Source organism: Chlorocebus sabaeus, chromosome 22, assembly GCF_047675955.1.
Source record: "Chlorocebus sabaeus isolate Y175 chromosome 22, mChlSab1.0.hap1, whole genome shotgun sequence".
NCBI classification, from domain to species: domain Eukaryota; kingdom Metazoa; phylum Chordata; class Mammalia; order Primates; family Cercopithecidae; genus Chlorocebus; species Chlorocebus sabaeus.
In genome coordinates this window covers 74,305,522-74,324,190 of record NC_132925.1, presented here as the reverse complement: position 1 = coordinate 74,324,190, position 18,669 = coordinate 74,305,522, and the positions used below count along the sequence as shown (strand labels likewise).

The following is an 18,669-nucleotide window of genomic DNA, read 5'->3' as shown; positions in this document are numbered from 1 at the left end:
ACTATAGGCATGTACCACCATACCTGGCTAATTTTTTATGGAGTTTCACCATGTTCGCCAGGCTGGTCTAGAATTCATGACTTCAGATGATCTGCCTGCCTTGGCTTTCCAAAATGCTGGGATTACAGGCGTGAGCCACTGCACCCGGCTGTCCAAGAGGGTGTTCTGAGATCCAAGCCTTTTCTCTAACTCCCATATGTTTAGAAAAATCATACTACCTAATTTTCATTGTTTTTTTCTAATTATAAAACATATGCTTAAGTATGCCAGGCTTAGTGACTCACACCTGTAATTCCAGCACTTTGGGAGGCTGAGATGGGAGGATCACTTAAGCCCAGGAGATAGAGGCTGCAGTGAGCTATGATCATGCCACGGCACTCCAGCCCAGGCAATACAGTGAGGCCCCATCTCAGGGAGGGAAATAAATAAATAAATAAATAAATAAATAAATAAATAAATAAAGTGTGTGTATACGCACACACGCAAAGTATAAAAAATTCACAATCCACATCAATGAAACATCTGGTTAGAAAGTAAGTTATTTACTTAACTCAAACCCAATTGTTAATAGATACTTCTAGAACTTTCTGCGTCTAGAACTTGATCTACATATTAACAGAAACAAATGTACACACAGAATAGATGTAGGATATGTATGTATACATGCATATTTTGCAAAATTGAGATCCTTCTCATAGTTTTCTGCAACATCCTCCCCTTTGTTATTGTTGACTTAACAGTAGATCAATTTCAATCTATGTGAGTATAATAGATGAATCTGTGGTTTTATTTTTAAAATAATTTAATCATTTTCTTTTTCTTAGTGGTCCATTAAAACATGGTGAATCTCAATGATAGGATAATACAGTCAAAATACTGCACTTAAAAACTGACTACTGTTGGTTAGGAAAACCACATTATCTTAGATTTTCCAGAATGGTTTAAAATGTAGCCATTTTTTTTCCTTTTCAGAAAAGATTATTAAATGTTTAACTATATAGCATTTACGTTTTATAAATCTGAGAGACTTTCCTGTCTGTCTGTTCTCAAATCTTAATTCATACACCTTGCACCATGTAAAAATATTAACTTGTGTATTGCAGACCTAAACATAAAATGTAAAAAATGAAAATATTTTTGACTATATTAGGCAAAGATTTCCTAGCTACTACAGAAAAAGCACAATTGACTAAAAAGAAAACTGATAAATCAGACTTCATCAAAATTAAGAGTTTTTGCTCTTTGAAAGACATAGTTGAGACAATGAAAAGAAAAGCTGGACTTGGAGAAAATGCATACAAATCACATATATGATAAAGGAATTGTATCCAGAATATATGAAGAAGTCTTAAAACAATAAGGACATTGCAGTTCAATTAAGAAAAAAAAAGCAACATATTTACTATTTTTAATGGTTAAATACGCTCTTTAAATATTATGTCATAATTTCTATATACCATAATGTAGTTGTCTAAACCTTTAGGGAAATGATTAACTTTATGCTTCCTCAAACTGTTCAGAATCAATAAGTAGTAAATTAATTACCTTTTTATGCAAAACTTATTAAACCTTATTAAATAATACCATCAGTGGGTGATCAATCCCTTAAATGTAGTTTACATTGGCAGTTGCTAGACAGAGGGAAGGAAGGGAAAAGAAAGAGAGATTTAGGTAGAAATAATGGTATACTTTACTCTATAAAATAGACTTCTCCATTTTCGGTATAGGCCATCTCCCAGTTTTCAGGTAGAGGACCTAAATTATCCTCTGCAGAAAGAGGTAGGTATTGAGGGAACTTCTGAGAAGGGTCCGTGATGGGAGCAGCGATGATGCTATTATTCACAGGTGGTAATGCTGTTTCTTGGAGAGTGTGCTCGTCTTGTTCACCAGAATCGGTTGCTTAATCATGTGAAGAGGTGAGAGAGAGAGAGAAAGAGAGGGGGGAAAAAAAAGGTATTCAGCAATCATAACCCATACCTGGGAAGTATGCAACTATACACATCCATATTCTTAAACGCTCTTATCCTTTCCTAATTCCTGGCCATTAACTATTACTCCTATTTTATTTAGATGTCTGTCCCTTAATTGGAAAGCATCGAAATGATCAATGAAACTTATTTTACTTAAGAAGAAGGGGAGAAAATCCCAAGTAATGTATTGCTCACAATCTTGGAAATGTCAAAGAAGAAACAAATTCATGACTCAAACTCTTAAACTAAGAAGGCCATCAAAACACAGATGGATCTGCACCCTCATTCCATAGGTATCACTTGATTTCATTATTCAGAAGATGTTTGGGCACAAAAAAGTATCCAGGGTGAAAACACAGACACAGTGGCATTATTACCCATTCTTATAGAAATTATTTTACGTTATTTTTATATTTGTATAAATATCTTTGGTAGACACTGGCAAAGATCAAAGAATGGTAAATCAAGCTGAAACATATACAAAAGTTTAGAATATGGAGAGAGCTATACCAGTGAATCAGATTGGAACCTCTTTTGAAAAAGTTACGTTCCTGTGAAAACCCAGACAGTTACCCCGAGAACAGTATCATGTGGGCGGACTGATACGACTTGAGTCTTAAAAGAAGGCTCGAAATACTTGAGTCTCCTTGCCTTCTTATTAACTAGAAACATCGGGGTGATGTCATCAAAGTATCCCCAAATGGCATTGTTGACATTCTGGTTGAATTTTTATAGAGGCCGATGATATTAAATGTCAATCTCTACAGGGCTTTAAAACTGAATAATCAGCGTATGTAGTGAATTTCTATCTCCCACAGTAATTCTGTAGACATTTCTGATTTAGTGAAAACAGACTGAAGAATGACAAAAGGCTATTTTCAAAGTTTTCTCTGATGAGAACTCCCAGTGACACACATGAGAGTAAAGGTAATCTAAAAGCTGGATGGAGGACATGCTAAGCCTACTAAACCACCACTACCACCAAAGATGTACTACCCTTGAGGAGGCTGCCTGTAGGTATTCTCAGCCCTGCATCTATCTGCTCTTCTCCTGCCAGCACCACTCAGGTATCCTTGTGGTGCTTCCCTCCACTCCAGGTCCCACATGGTCCAGGAGGGGACCTACTCCTGGCTCCACATCGTACTCCTTGCCAATCTGGAGTATTCTATCATTTTTGTCTTTGTTATTAGGTCAGGAATAGGTATGTGATCTAAGGCAAACAAATTTGAATGTCAGACATGGAAGATTTACTGGAATCATGAAGCCAGAGGTGGTTGCTTGAGGCTGGAGCCTTTTTGCTAATAGGTTCTCATGCTGCAGGTGTTGGCAGCCATCTTGACACAGCTTGACATGACTTGCCAGAGAATTAAGTGCACACAGAGGAAAGGAGAGGCGAAAGATGGAGAAAGTCATCTAATATCCCAGACTGAGCCTCTGATCTCTGATTTCATACCTGAAATCAAGGATGCCCATCGTTTTGATTGCTTGAACCCCCAAATTCACTTTCCTGCTTAAATAATTTGAGTTAATTTTGCAACTTATATCCAAGAGTGCAGATGAATAGATCAACTAGAAGTAAGGGAACAGAAAGGAACTAGGCCAACACAGAACAAAAATTTTGAAATGACCAATCAATAACAAAATAAATTCAAAACCTGGCAAGAATTAAGAGAGTCACCTTTAATTCTCTAGAAGCTAACAAATATTCATTTCTGGCATATCTTGGAAAGTAGACTTTTCACACTTAAGTGCATAAAAGAATCACCTGGAGAGATTGTTAAAATGCGTATTTCTGGCTCTGTCCTCCAGAAAACAGGTTTGGGGTAAGGTTCCAAAATGCACACTTTTAAAGTACCCAGGTGATGAAGATTCCAGTGGTATAATAACTACACTTTAAAGACAAAGACACTAAGAGTTCTCTTACCAACTAAAAGAAAAAATGATGTAGAAAATCAATTGTTTAAAAAGTTCTAATTTCAGTTGGGAATTACCCTACCCTTTTCTTGGTTTGAACCTGCCATGTTCCAGAATCACCAGAACCTCTGGCTCCTAGGACAGGTGTGGCCGGCAGCCAATGAGCAGAGAGTGGGGCAGTCTCCAGCTACACACTCCTCCGTGCACCAGTGCCAGGCCAGAGATGCAAATGAGATGTGTAGAGAGTGGGTCTGGGCTGAAGGGAGCTGGGCACTCAGTGCCAGACAGTTTGTGCCCTGGAGGAGAGTGGACTTGGGGTTGCCAAACTTCTGACTTTTCAAGACAAGCTGGAAATCTGTATTGTTATGTAAAATCTCCCAAGTTTTCAATCATAATTTCTTTAAAAAATAATGCAGTATGACACCAGTGAAAAATGAAAGGTCATGATTATGAGCACTGACCCCGGAGAGCCTCACTACCCGAGTTTGAATCCTGGCTTTACCACTTACTAATGTGGGCAAAGTACTTAACCTTGTGTGCCTTCACTTGTTCATCTGGAAAATGGGGACAAAAACAATCCCTATCTCACGGAGTTGTGGGGAGGATTAAGTGGATAAGGCACTCAGAATAGTGTCTAGCACATAGTGAGCCACAGTAAGCAGCTGCCAGCAGCAAAAGTACCTCTACCTTCATCAAAATTATGATTAATTTTGTCTTCAGGCCAGACCTGGCCCACAGCCTGCAAATATGTTACAAATAGGTAGAAAAAGGATAGGTTATAACAGCAGACCACAGATCATAGTCTTGTCTGTTTCTAGCTGTGCGGCTTTGCCTTTCTGAGCACATATTTCTCGATCTGTAAAATGGGCATAATGTACATGGCATGAGAACAGAATTAACACATGCAAAGTGCCTGGTACCTGTGGCGTACTCAGTGGGTGCTTGGGACTGAGACCTCTTACTGGAACTACAACTGTCCAAACTCAGTGACTGACTTTTCACTTAGGAGACAGCAAACTGTCAGAATGGTAAGGAGAAAGAATAATTTCATTTAAAAATTTTAATTAACCTATTTTAATAGAAACTGGATATAACAGGAAAAGGGTAGTGCCAATGGGTGAGCCACTACATATGAAACGAGATGCACTCAATTTAACACTGAGTGTATACATGTTTACAAAAAAAAAAAAAAGTCCTTCCCTCTCAGACACTGCATGAAGGGAATATCTCTGGGAAAATTTCTCAGTAATTTTAATTTCCTGGAGGAAAAAAAATCCCTCCATAACTAGATCTTACTTTAAATTATCCAAGTATTTGTTTTTATTTTATATGCTTTCTATATCTTCTTCTCAGCTCAACAGAATCTGAATCTCATTCTCTGAAAGAAAATGGAAAGTCCAAAAATGAGTTGCTGGCACAGACATATGGCAGACTCAAGAATTCACAGCCTTAGTCATGGCTTTGACTTTGACACATGCTGTGATTTCAAAAAAATCTTTTGTTGGGCATGGTGGCATGTGCCTGTAATCCCAGCTATTCAGGAGGCTGAGGAGGGAGGACTGCTTGAGCCCAGGAATTTGAGACTAGCTTAGGCAACATAGCAAGACCACATCTCTACAAAAAATTTAAAATTAGCTGGGTGTAGTGGCACGTGTCCACAGCCCCAGTTACTAAGGAGGCTGAGGTGGGAGAATCACTTTAACCTGGGAGGTTGAAGCTGCAGTGAGCTGTGATTGTGCCACTGCACTCCAGCCTGAGTGACAGAACAAGACCCTGTCTCAAACAAACAAACAAAGCCTTTCATTTAATTTACCAAAGATTTAGAAGCACTGCCACCACTTTCTTCCTAAAGGTTACCACTGAAACCAAAGAGGACAGGTAGAATGGAATACTGGAACAAGATGGAATGGGGAGACAGGGAACCTGGTTTTCCCATTGTTCAGTGGTGTAACAGGTACACAGTCCTTCAGGGTTCTCATCTGCAAAACCGGAAAGGTAATATCTGGATTGCTTCTCTCTCAAGATTTTCAGGAGGCTTATGGGATACATGTAAAAATGGTTTGTAAAACATAAACGAACATGAATGACAGTTTTACTCACAGTAAATCAGAAGCTTCTAAGTATTTACACACATACACACACACACACCCCGACACATGCGGGAACTTTTAAAGGTGACTTCAAGAACATAAGCCAAGTCAAAGAAAATTTCTGAAGTTCGTTTTAAATTATACATGCTTTCAGGTTTATATGTATCTCCCACTGTGTACAACCAGTCATAATCTTTGGGGTTCCATAAAGCTGATGAACTTGATTTAAAACACAAATAGCATAGTAGGTGTGGAGTCAGACTTTCTGGGTTGCAGTGGCAGCTTTGACCCTCCCTCACTGCTTCTGTGATACTGGACGAGGTATTTGACCTCCCTGGTATAAGCATAAAGAACTCAGCAAAGAGCTTGCCATATAGTCCGTATTTGAGAAACATTAGATCTTATAGAATGATTATCTCTTAACGTTCCAAAGCAATGCTTTATCACTGTCTACCAACAAAAAAAGAAGTGTCAGGCTGGGCAAGGTGGCTCACGCCTGTAATCCCAGCACTTTGGAAGGCCGAGGCGGTTGGATCACGAGGTCAGAGTATCGAGAACATCCTGGCTAACACGGTGAAACCCCGTCTCTACTAAACATATTAGCTGGGCGTGGTGGCAGGCACCTGTAGTCCCAGCTACTCAGGAGGCTGAGGCAGGAGAATGGCGTAAACCCGGAAGGCGGAGCTCTCAGTGAGCCAAGATAGCGCCACCGCACTCCCGCCTGAGTGACAGAGCGAGACTCCGTCTCAAAAAAAAAAAGTGTAGACGGGCAGATCACGAGGTCGGGAGATTGAGACCATCTCGGCTAACACGGTGAAACCTCATCTCTACCAAAAAATACAAAAAAACAAAAAAAACAAAAAACCAGCCAGGCGAGGTGGTGCGCGCCTGTAGTCCCAGCTACTTGGGAGGCTAATGTAGGAGAATGGCGTAAACCCGGGAGGCAGAGCTTGCAGTGAGCTGAGATCCGGCCACTGCACTTCAGCCTGGGAGACTGAGCAAGACTCCATCTCAAAAAAAAAAAAAAAAAAAAAAAAAAAAAGTGTCAGCAACCTAATGTTTAAGAATATCAGGGATTAGTGGAAGAAAAAAGCCTAGAAACATGATTAAGTAATGTTTTGATGTCTCTCAGAGGTGTTCATGAATGAATCTGTTACTTTTTAGTTTTTTTAGTTGTAGTGATTTGTTGCACATTCTCTTTCTTGTTTTTTAAATTTATTTTTATTTTTATTATTTTTTTGAGATGGGAGTTTCACTCTGTCACCCAGGCTGCAGTGCAACGGCACAGTCTCAGCTCACTGCAACCTCTGCCTCCGGGGTTCAAGTGATTCTCCTGCCTTGGCCTCCTGAGTAACTTGGATCACAGGCACCGGCTACCATACTCAGCTAATTTTTGTATTTTTAGGAGAGACAGAGTTTCACCATGTTGGCCAGGCTGGTCTTGAACTCCTGACCTCTGGTGATCCGCCCGCCTCAGTCTCCCAAAGTGCTGGGATTACAGGCATAAGCCACTGTGCCCCGCCCTTGTTACACACTTCCTAAGGTGTCTCTAAAAAACACAATATTTTTGCAAAAGTCTTTGTGTATGTAACTGTGCTTTGGCCAACAGTGTAACTCTACCTTCATTAGGCCCACATAGGAAGTGTTCTTTCTCAAGGACTCTTTTTAGGCCCATAATTTGGGCATAATTTGTAGAAGACTCTCCCATTGCTTTGTGTTCATAGTCAGTTCCACGGTGAGCATCTGGGATGACTGCCCACTGCTCAGCTTCTGCCTTAATCAATGACTGCAGAAAGGAGGGGTGGGCTGCCTTCTCAGGATGCTTCTGGCCAGTAGGCTCCCTGATCTTTTGTCTGCAAACAGTCCCAGCGTACTTAGGCATGTTATTGAGACAAACCTTCTTCAAAAGACTCAAGCAAAAGGCAGCTAAGAGAGAAATAGCAGCAAGTTATTAAAAATATCCTGGTAAATATCATTTTAATGGCTCCATAGTATTTCTACATTTTGATATGATGCTCATGCCTTTATCATAGCTGGCCCAAGCAGGAGCCAACACCTCATTATGCCACTGTCACTCTACGTGCAAAGTGGCTGATGGATTCCTTTTTAAGGTGGTTCAGAATATGAAATGCTTTGACACCAATAGTTTCACATACGTATGGACTGGGTAGTGTTAATTATGTGAAACATCTAGCATGAGTTAGCGTATGACAGATTGTCAGCTGTCGCAGGTGTAGTGTTATAAGTGAGGGGACAGTCAACATGCTCCATACGTTGTGAAGAGGTCCCATCACGTGCATATCTCAAGGCCACTTTTTCCTCAGTGCATCCTACTGGCCTTCTTGGTATCAGACAAGAACGTGAGGAACACAATCAGGTGTCACTTAGCTTTCTGTTTTGTGTGGAAACTAATCATCAGACTGACTTTGGCAATGATGATCTGGGCCCACAAGTTGTTCTAAGATGCCAGGATTTCAAGTGGGGATTTTATGGGGTCAGATTTTCTGAGGCATGGCTTCTAGAGAGAGATTGATAGTAGTTAGAAATAGGAAACTGCATCTAGACTTACAGTCAACCACCTCTACTTTGTTCCTTATTTCTACCAAAAAATCTATTTAATAAATGAAGGACAAATACAGGCACACAAGCTTCTTGGGGACCACCCAATCTGCTTGGCAGTACTGTTTTGCTGCACACTACCCCCAAGGTCTTCTGTTTCTGTGACCACAATTATGGTTTAGGTTATACCATCATTTGCTATTCTTATTTATCAAAATATCAAGGCATTAAAGTATGAGATTATTTGAAAGAAATGTTAACATGTTTTCATGATCTGTTTTCATTTTGGTAAGGGCTACTATAAACATATGGAAGATTCCTAAATGAATGAAATCAGCTGATTTCAATTAAAACATAGGTACAAGGTGGCAAATTTCTTCTAGATAATACAACTATAGGGCAGGCACTGGCCTAACCCATTCTAATTGAGAAAATAAGAAATTTCCATGGAGTCAAATTCATACAGCTAGAAGGGGAAACTCAGAAATTACGACCTAATCCTAGCAAGTCATTTTATACATGGGCGAGTTAGGCATAATGTTCCTAAGAAGACAACTACCAAGAGCCAAGCCAGGATAACAAACAAATCTCTTCTGTCTTTACCTGACACTTCTTGCACAAATGTTGGGCTATCCAGTTGCTATAACAATAAACTCATCCAAAAAATTGTATTGCCATTTGATAAAATGTAGGCTTCTGAGCTTAGTTAATAAATTTTAAAAACCTCAGTGAGGCCCATACAGGTTGCAGACAGCATTCATAAATAACAAACTTTTCCTAAATATACTGTTAAGAGTTGGCAGCACAGGGGAAAACAGTCTAGTAATCTCTCCCTTCCCCAGGGCTGATGCTAATCAATAACCAAAGTATGGTAATGTGAGAAAAGGCCACTATGGGAGAGGATAATCTCATATGTTGAAAATGGATAACTTATTCATAGCTATAACTCTAAAATATTAAATACAATATTTAAGTACAGGAACAACAAAAGAAACAAGGTGTTCTTCTAATGCACAACACTATAGACTGAAGTTACTCCTATCTTATTCAGTTGTTACATTTGGAGCTACTGTGTAAGGTCAAATCCTCATATAGTAAAAAATATTCTTGAGCTCTTCTGGGTCACTGCACTAACCCAAGGAACACACAACATTATTATTATTATTATTATTATTATTATTATTATTATTATTTCATTTATTTATATTTTTTGAGACAGAATCTTGTTCTGTCACCTGGGCCAGAGTGCAGTGGTGCAATCTCGGCTCACTGCAACCTCTGCCCTCCAGGGAACACACATTATACCCTGTGAATGGTGCCCCCTGGAGTTGTGCAGTAATCAGCCTGTATGGCCTTACCCAAAGGCCTTGTCCTTGAAAATCCCTTCACAATTACGTTGTGCACATGTACCCTAGAACTTAAAGTATAATAATAATAATAATAATAATAAATCCTTCATAAAATACAACATACTTAAGCTCAGAGGTAGACAGCCCTGAATATAGATAAAATATATATATAGCCAGTAATACATAGGCTATATAATATAGAATGCATATATAGGATATAATATTAGAATTTTACTTTTCCATCTTTCCCCCTTTTAAGGGATATAGCAATTTTGCATAAGTTAACGGAGCACATAATATCCTTCCATTATATCTCTGCTTTCAAAGATATAAGAGGGTCCTGCTGGCCTTCTGTACAGCATCAACTGACATTACACTGATAAAACACATTCTCATATTTTGCTTCATAGCAATCAGCCATAATGATAGAGATGCTGCAAGTTCCCCCCTCAAAAAAAAATCAATGAACAAAATACAGCTATTTATACACATATATGATTTTGAAGAGAAAGAAACCATGCTGATTTCTCATTTTCCTTCTTCATACATTCACCCCCAGCTCCTTTAAGGTATTCTGGTGAAGTTAAAATATTCCCGTAAAGGGGCATGAAAAGAAGACCAGGGAAAGGACCATCTCTTCTGCAAGCACTGTGTGGTCCAAGTTTGAATTTTGGCGACCCTACAAAATCCCTCTTGAGAACAGCATCCTTTTCAAAACTGTATGCAAAAGCCTCCTTGTCATCCCTTCCCCAGGTCCACTGAGGGCAACATGGTCTGACCTTTACCTGTAAAGCTGCTGTTCATTTCAGGAATGTCATCCTCCTCCTCATTCTCCGCATGGACTATGCCAGCATTTTGCATATCATTGTAGGACTTGGTTCGCTTCGGGGTCGACTGCTTAGAGCCAGACTGAAGGCTTTGCAAGGCATCCGTCGTGATCACTTTCCCACTGACTGGCTGGCTAGGAGGCTTGGGTGTCCCATAATAGTTTCCTAGGTGATGGAGAGACACATTTGCATGTTTCAAAAGGAATACTTTGTTTTTTTTTTAAGACTTCACATCCAAATCTCTAGTCACATTAAAAAAAATTAAACTAGAAAACCAGAACAAACTGTATTTTATTTCTGGAGTGGGTTAGAAAAGATGTCTTTCCTATCCAGCTAGACACAGTGATTTCAGATGGGAAGAGGAAAGCTGTATTGTTTTAGTGCAAAGAACCTACTAGGGCTAAAAACAAAGGAGGCTATGCTGAATAGTAAACCTTCCTCCTCATTACATTTGAATATCAGTTGGTCATCTTTTTACATATATGCACCAGCATAATGCTGAATCCAATTTAGAGCAAGACTCACAGAAGATAAAAAATTCATTACTGCCGGCATCCTTACAGGCCTAAAAAGTTGAGGTCACCTTCCGTTAATAAGGGGACTCGTCAAGAGGGAACCAGGGCAATATTTAAAAAGGAAGACAGTAAACCCCACGTGGCGCCTCTTTAGCTGAATGGCAGGCTTGACTCTCAGAGTCGTGAGGGGTAGGAACAAACCCTTGCCAAGTTTTAACAGAAAACCCTGTGTCAATGGTGGCACCCAGTATGGGTCACTCTTCCAGTAGTGGCCCATCTTCACTTTCAGCCACTCTTTCCCAGTTTGATTTAGGTCCCTCTATAGTGTGCTATGTGATTCTCACTTGTACATAAATAGATTTTTACATTTTAATTTTATTTTAATAGATAACATATATTTTTAATTTGCCATAGAGAAATCTCACTGGTAAGTTATGATAGCAATACAAAGTTTGCCTTTAGAATTTAAGAAAAAAAGCAATATTTTAAAAAATTGACTTATTTTTCACTTGAAGTTTAAAAAGACAGTTTTATATAATAATAAATTAATCAGCTGAATACATAACAGTGATGGTAGTAATAAGAGTTTCCTTTCGAAAAGTTAAAAAGTAAGCTATTTTTTAAAAGTTATTTTAAAGATAACATTAAATAAATAATACGTGTTCTCCATATGAACAAAATCATAAAGGGTGGTTCATCAAGATCAAAGTTTGAAAAACACAGTTGATAACAATAATATTCAGTGGCTACATGATAAAAGACATCAACCTTAGAATGTCATCGCTCCATTTACCACTTCGCATCTTTCAGAACAAGGCCAGGAAGATAGGAAATGATTTTGAGATACTGAATAAATCCTAACTAATGTTTGTAATTCTCTGCTTAGTAAAGCAGAATTTGTAAATAACAATAAATCCTATACACACTCTTTCTTCCCAAGGATCCAACCCCATTGTCTAACCTCAGTACATAGCTACATAAGAAACACATTTTATTACACAAGCACCAAAAGAAAAAAAAAAAAAAACACGCAAAAGGAGACAGTAATAGCCTGGTCTTCATGAGATATAGAGATAAAGAATTCATTTCTCAGCAGGGTACAGCAGATCATGCTTGTAATCCCAGCACACTGGGAGGCTGAGGCAGGCTAACCACCTGAGTTCAGGGGTTCAAGACCAGCCTGGGCAATATGGTAAAACCCGTCTCTAAAAAATATACAAAAATTAGCTGGGCTTGGTGGTACTCTCTCGTAGTCCCAGGTACTTCAGGGGTGCTGAAGAGGGAAGGATTTCTTGAGCCTGGGAAGTCGAGGATGCAGTGAGCAGAGATTGTGCCACTGCACTCCAGCCTGGGTGACAGAACTAGATCCTGTCTCAAAAAAAAAAAAAAAAAAAAAAAAAAAATTGCTTCTATTGGGCTTTATTCTTATCAATAAGATTTCTTTTTTTTTTTTTTTTTTTGAGATGGAGTCTTGCTCCATCACCCAGGCTGGAGTGCAATGGCACTATCTTGGCTCACTGCAACCTCCACCTCCCAGGTTCAAGCGATTCTACAGTCTCAGCCTCCCAAGCAGCTGGAGCTACAGGCATGCACCACCATGCCTGGCTAACTTTTTTGTATTTTTAGTAGAGACAGGATTTCACCATGTTGCCAGGCTGGTTTGGAACTCCTGACCTAAGGTGATCCACCTGCCTCAGCCTTCCAAAATGCTGGGATTACAGGCATGAGCCACCACACCTGGCAATAAGGTTTCTTTTTTAAGAGAAAAAGGTTTAATAGTTTTTAAAAACGTTTTTTGAATCATCAAAATGTATAGAGACACACACCCATTTTCTTTGAGAGGAGTGTAATAGTCTGTATCAGCAGGAAAACTCAACATACACATTTTTTAAATGCAGTACATGAAAGAGCACCATGTTCAAATTTAAAGGGTGCCAGGTAGAAACCTGATATGAACATTCTGGTGGCTTATATTCAACTCAATCACTCAAGTGTTTTCATAGGAAGTAATCTATCCATATCTTCAAAAATCTTCTTTCAGGTTTTCAACTTAAAGGCGCTGGAATTGAGTAGAATCAGCTTGAAGAAAGGCATCTCACACGTGTCTTTAGGGGCTAACACTCGAGCAAAGAAGAAATTAGCACATGTGTCAACCAAGAAATGCACTTAATCTTGCATTTCTATGGAGGCTGTATCAAAGGATGTCTCATGCCTTCACTGAAGGTGTAAGTAACTAGGCCAAACTGTTAACTTTCTCATTAACTGAAGACTATCTAGTGAAGTTTAGGAAAGTACGATCGTTAACTATTTTAAAAATAATCTGCACAGTGAGGAAAAAAAGGAGAGAGACTAGGCTCTAGTGAATTTAATTTTCATTCCTTATAATCATTATTATATCAAGACATCATGTACATTTTCGAGTCAGATGTTAAACTCAGGCTAATGTCTATAAATAAGAAACTTCTACTGAAAGACGTGGAACCCCTCCCTCATAATTTTTATATGTATAATTTCCTAACCATATCACTCAGTTTCAGTGCCATTAAACTGAAGTAGCATTCATAAAATTATTAATCATTTAAAGTCAATTAAAACTTTAACATCTGCATTTATGGCAGAAATAATAAGTGCTTGGAAAATAAAAGTTCCACTTAAATTTGACATATACGTGTGGATTTTCCATTAGGTACCCATCCTCACTTTTCAAGTTCAAAATCTTTCTTAAGTTAATAAATGATTAGCAGATTTGTCAATGCAACTACATACAACCCAGAAAAATCCACTTGTTTGCAATGGTTTCCCGTTTCTGAAAATTAGTTTAACATTGAGTGGAGGCAGATAAAGTAGATAATATTAGGTTGAACCATATGAAATTGCTGTTGTAGAAGATATAAACTGTCAAACATAAGCAATTTCACTGGCTTTAATCTAATGAGTGGCCCATGAGCAACACTGCAGAGCCTTGGCACACCATATCATGGGGTAAAAGGCTTGGAAGAGACAGCTCAGAGTTGAAAGCCCACTACTAACTAACTAGCTGTGGGACTCTGGGCAAGTCTTTGTCCTCCTTTAACTTGGGATTCTAAGAGAACCTAGTTTACACCTAGAATAGCTGTTAGGAGGACAAAATGAGATGGTCTGCCTTTAACCTATGCTGAAGTCTGCCACTATGATGAGGGTAGATAAATGCTACCTAAAGTTGCTATTGCACGTTTCCTATCTTTAAAATGACACCCATACTACATTGTTTTGAGGATCAAAGAGATCACGTATCCAAAGTGCCACACATGGTAACTGAGCACTAAGCAAGCAAACCTGTCAATAACCAAATAACCAAGTCTTCTACACTCAGTCTCTCTAGTACTTTCTCTGTGAAATGGGAATGGTAGCACCAGCTGTAGCAACCTCATAGGATTGTGACAGTTAACTAACGCAGAGTTTTCAAAGGTACTCTGTAAACTATAAGGTGTTAAATATGAGACGGTGTTGGTATTATCCAAATCTCTCCACTATTTCTTATTTCCCACACTGAAACCTACAACCTTTATAGAAAAGTTTCTGTCTAGTGGTTTTCTAACTGCAGAGTGTTCAAACTTTATACACCACTGTTCTAAAATAATTTGGATTAGTGACCAACATTTTAAATTAGAAAGCTTCTAGTTGAAGTCTGGATTCCCTGCTTGACAAAGTGTAAAGTCTGGTTCTAGGGACTCCATCTCTTATAGGGGACGTTGAAAAGCAAGTATGTGTCTAAAGCCAATTCACATGAACATACTAAATCAAGGATTTCTGCAGAGACATTTTTGCTCCCCCTCTTGGTTTTGCCTGACCCTTGGCAGACTAAGATCTTGGACCCCATCTAGAACAGTGCCCTAAGGCTGCGGCAATGCACGGGCATGGGCAGATACAGGGGCATGAGCAGAGGCATGAGTAGATGTAAGAAAACCTCAAGCTTCAAAGAGTCCTCACTAATTCACAGATTAGCCTTTGAGTGAATTGATTTTTGGAGGACTTGCTTTTGGCCCTGGGCTTTTGGACAAAAACTCTGGCTGTCTTATTTCAACTCTGTCTTATTCTGCTGCGAACTGTCCTTACCGTGCAGCAATGGGCAGGATGGGTCACGTATGCTCCAGTTTGCCACAGTCACCACTGATCTTCTCTGCCTCTACGCAGACTATTCCCCCTCTTACCTGAACTGTCTGGCCCCTCAGGCATTTGAGTTCATGACTCTAACCTTCCAGAAACACTCCACCTTCTGCAAAGGTTTGCACTCTTGTCACAATCAAGCAAAGTCTAGCCATAGCAGAAACACAAACCTTACAATGTCTAGCCATGTAGAAACACAAACCTCACAGACAATATGCGCTACTTAATGGTATTAAATAAAAATCATCTGAAAAATTATAAGTGATTAAAAACTTAATTGGGGCTATCACTTGGTAGGCTGCACAGTGTCTAGGAGCCGTGTGCCTGATTGTCCCACAGGCTCTGCGTTATCCAACACACGTTTCCTGCAGTGGCTGGGCTCCCTCCCAAGTGGAAACTTGTTCTCTCTGCTGCTATTTTCAGAACTGGTTCTACAACAAAACTCAACAGGGAGGGCGGCCAGGGAGGAAAGCGGAGGGCAAAGGAGGACTTAAGAGGAAGCCATTGTTGCCCTTAATTAAGGAGCACAATCTCTGGCCAGGACAAAAGCCAAAAAAAATATTTTTCTGACACACATTTAAAAAGTAATAGGTACTGCAAATCAATTTTTAGAGCTTTATAAAATATTTAAGGAGGATTGTAACCCTGGAATTTAAGCTAGGATGAACCAAATCTGTGTGGCTTTCAAATTATACAAATTTACTATTCATTCATTTATTCATTCATTTCCTTACAGAGAACCTTTTTAATGCCAAGCATGGGAAATACAAAGTAAAAATTGGACTGAAACATCATCTTCGCAATCATTCTATATGGCATACATCAGTTTTGTCAAGCTTCAATGTGCAAACAATTAAATTACATTAAATAATGATCAGGGTGAGCCTGAGATCCATGGATCACTGTTTGTGTAGCAAAGCCATTTGGGAGAGAGAAAATCATTCCTCTTTTGCAGACGACAAACATAGAGGCCCAAAGTGGCAGAAACGCCTGCCATGGAGTTACATGGCTGGTCCAGGGTAGATGGGGGTGGGAATTGGGGGTACTTGCCTGTCTTCTTCCTACGACACAAGCTTTTGAAAATAAGCCCGAGAACAGGATGGTAGTGACCACCCATGGCTGGGAATCTACAGCATGCATTTTTAACCGGGGCAATATGACCCCTAAGGGGGCAAAAATGGTTTTTTTTGGGGGGGGAGGGGTACAAAAACCTTACTTTCTTTATGTATATTGCAAATATGTATAGAGTACATGAATACATGGACATCCAGCATATCTGATTTTGCCTTGGCCTCAAGGTCCTGAGTGGTCTGCCCCAGGCCCACTCTCCAAGCACTTGTCCTGATTGCCTTCACCTTGTTCTTTTTGCTTTGACCTCACTGGTTGCCTTTCGGCCCCCCAGCATGTAAACTGTGCCCCCTTCCCCACTTCATAGCTCTTGCACTCACTCCTCCCTCTGCTCCTCACCCTGTTACTGCCTGCTTATCCTCAGCAACAGTATCTCTGACCCCAAAGACTAGATCAAAGCTGTCCTTATCAGTTCTTATATGTTCTCAAGGAACCATGTACCTCCCCTTCCTAATGCCCTTTATTGTACATAGCAGACTGTTTAATTATTTAGTACCAGTCTTCACCTCTAGACTATAAGCTCCAAGAGGCCAGGGGCCACATCCGATTTTGAGTACCACTGTGTTCTCAGGCCTGACACCGTGCCAGGCACATACTATTACCCAGTAATTCACTGCAGAATGAGTAAATGAATAAGTGCAGAGCGTGCACATGAATTCCAGCCTGGGATCCTCCTAAAAACCTGTATTGTGGATCCAGTTTTTAATAGCATGACTCACAACACTTTCTTTCCAGTCCATCAATTACATCTGAATTACCAAGATCTGCCTCACTTCACTTTGCTACTTGCTTGCTCAGCACACGATAGTTCCTTCACAAAACTGCAATCCTTTCTTTTTACTCTTCCTTTTCCTACCTGCCCCACCCTACAAAAATACGATGTTCACGCACAGAAGGACAATACACCACTGTCCTATAATTAGCAGTTTGTCCTTGCCAGTGCCATTTGGCTTCTAATACCAGATCAAAGAGGACAATATAAGAGCTTTATGACCCTGAGTGACATAAGGGACCTCTCTGTCTTCAGCCTCAGTTCACATAGGATAAAGACAAAAATCATGGCAACCTAATAGGGTTTTTGTCAAGATTAAATTAGACAATGTGTATAAAGCACCCAGCACTGTGCCTGGCACAATGTTAGCCTATAATAAACTCTGGCAGTCTCCAGTCAGGCCTGATGTTGTAGACAGATAATAGGGTTAACGTGTAGAAGAGTGTATTATCAAAACATATATTCAAATAACAACATTTTTTAAAGTTACATTTATTGTGCACCGATTGTCACTGCCCATATATTCACTTATTCTAATCTTCATAAACAATCTTACAGAAAAAAAAAAGCATCAATATTCCCATTTTCACATAAAGAAACTGATATTCACACAAGTCAAAAATGATGACTGGCATTTAAACACAGATTAGTCTGTCTCTGACATCTATGCTTTTAACTCCAAGAATCTTTGGGGATCTCTAAGCAGGGAATTAAAGAAAGCTTCTCCAGCCTCCCCATCTTCATAAGCAGAAGAACAGTCAATTATAGCACAGATTTCATCTGGTCACTTTCATTACCAACAGAGAACATTCCACGGCAGAGTTTGCCAACAGAGCTCATCACAACAGACTGCTTCTAGGGCCTGCCAAAGAACAGGACTCCAGACAGTCTCGTTTTCTTTAACCAGAAACAAGAACTCTCTTCACCCCGTTTTACCTCTGTGTCCCCAAAAATTAAACCATTGGCAGCTGCCTTTTTGCAGACCTTCTAGGAAGCGAAACAACAACATTACTGAATGCTGACATCCTCTTCCTAATTAATATGCAACCCATAACTCCAGTTTGAAATGTCACCCTGGCACGGCACTTCTACGCGGAAGGAAAACCTTTGCAATGCCCAAAGTGTGTAATCAGCCTCTTCTACACAGAGGCATTTGCAAAACAGCCATGTCTGGACCCTCACCCTCCACTGAACAGTTCATTCCTTGTAAACTCTCTCCTAGAGAAGTCCCAAGGGCTGGCTGAGGCAGTGACCTGTGTTGCAGAGCAAAAATGTCAACAGACAAACAAGAAAAGCAAGGGAAAAGGGAAATGGTTCCGCTGACTTATTTTAAGCACCATATCAAATAAATTAGCTTGATGCCACAATTAGGAAGTTGGCCCAAGTTGGAAAGATGTGC

General features: G+C 39.7%; 1 protein-coding gene across 19 annotated transcripts in view; it reads right to left on the bottom strand.

Moving 5' to 3' along the window:
* The window catches only part of MAGI1 (membrane associated guanylate kinase, WW and PDZ domain containing 1), a 675,347-nt gene that overhangs the window by 115,906 nt on the left and 540,772 nt on the right, over positions 1–18,669 (bottom strand). For all 19 annotated transcript variants that reach the window (XM_073009956.1, XM_007984898.3, XM_007984906.3 and 16 more), the window contains exons 4-5: positions 10,668–10,874; positions 1,695–1,899 (exon numbers count right to left, since the gene is read on the bottom strand). In XM_073009956.1, the coding sequence (XP_072866057.1) occupies positions 1,695–1,899; positions 10,668–10,874 (412 nt within the window). The remainder of the gene's footprint in view (positions 1–1,694; positions 1,900–10,667; positions 10,875–18,669) is intronic.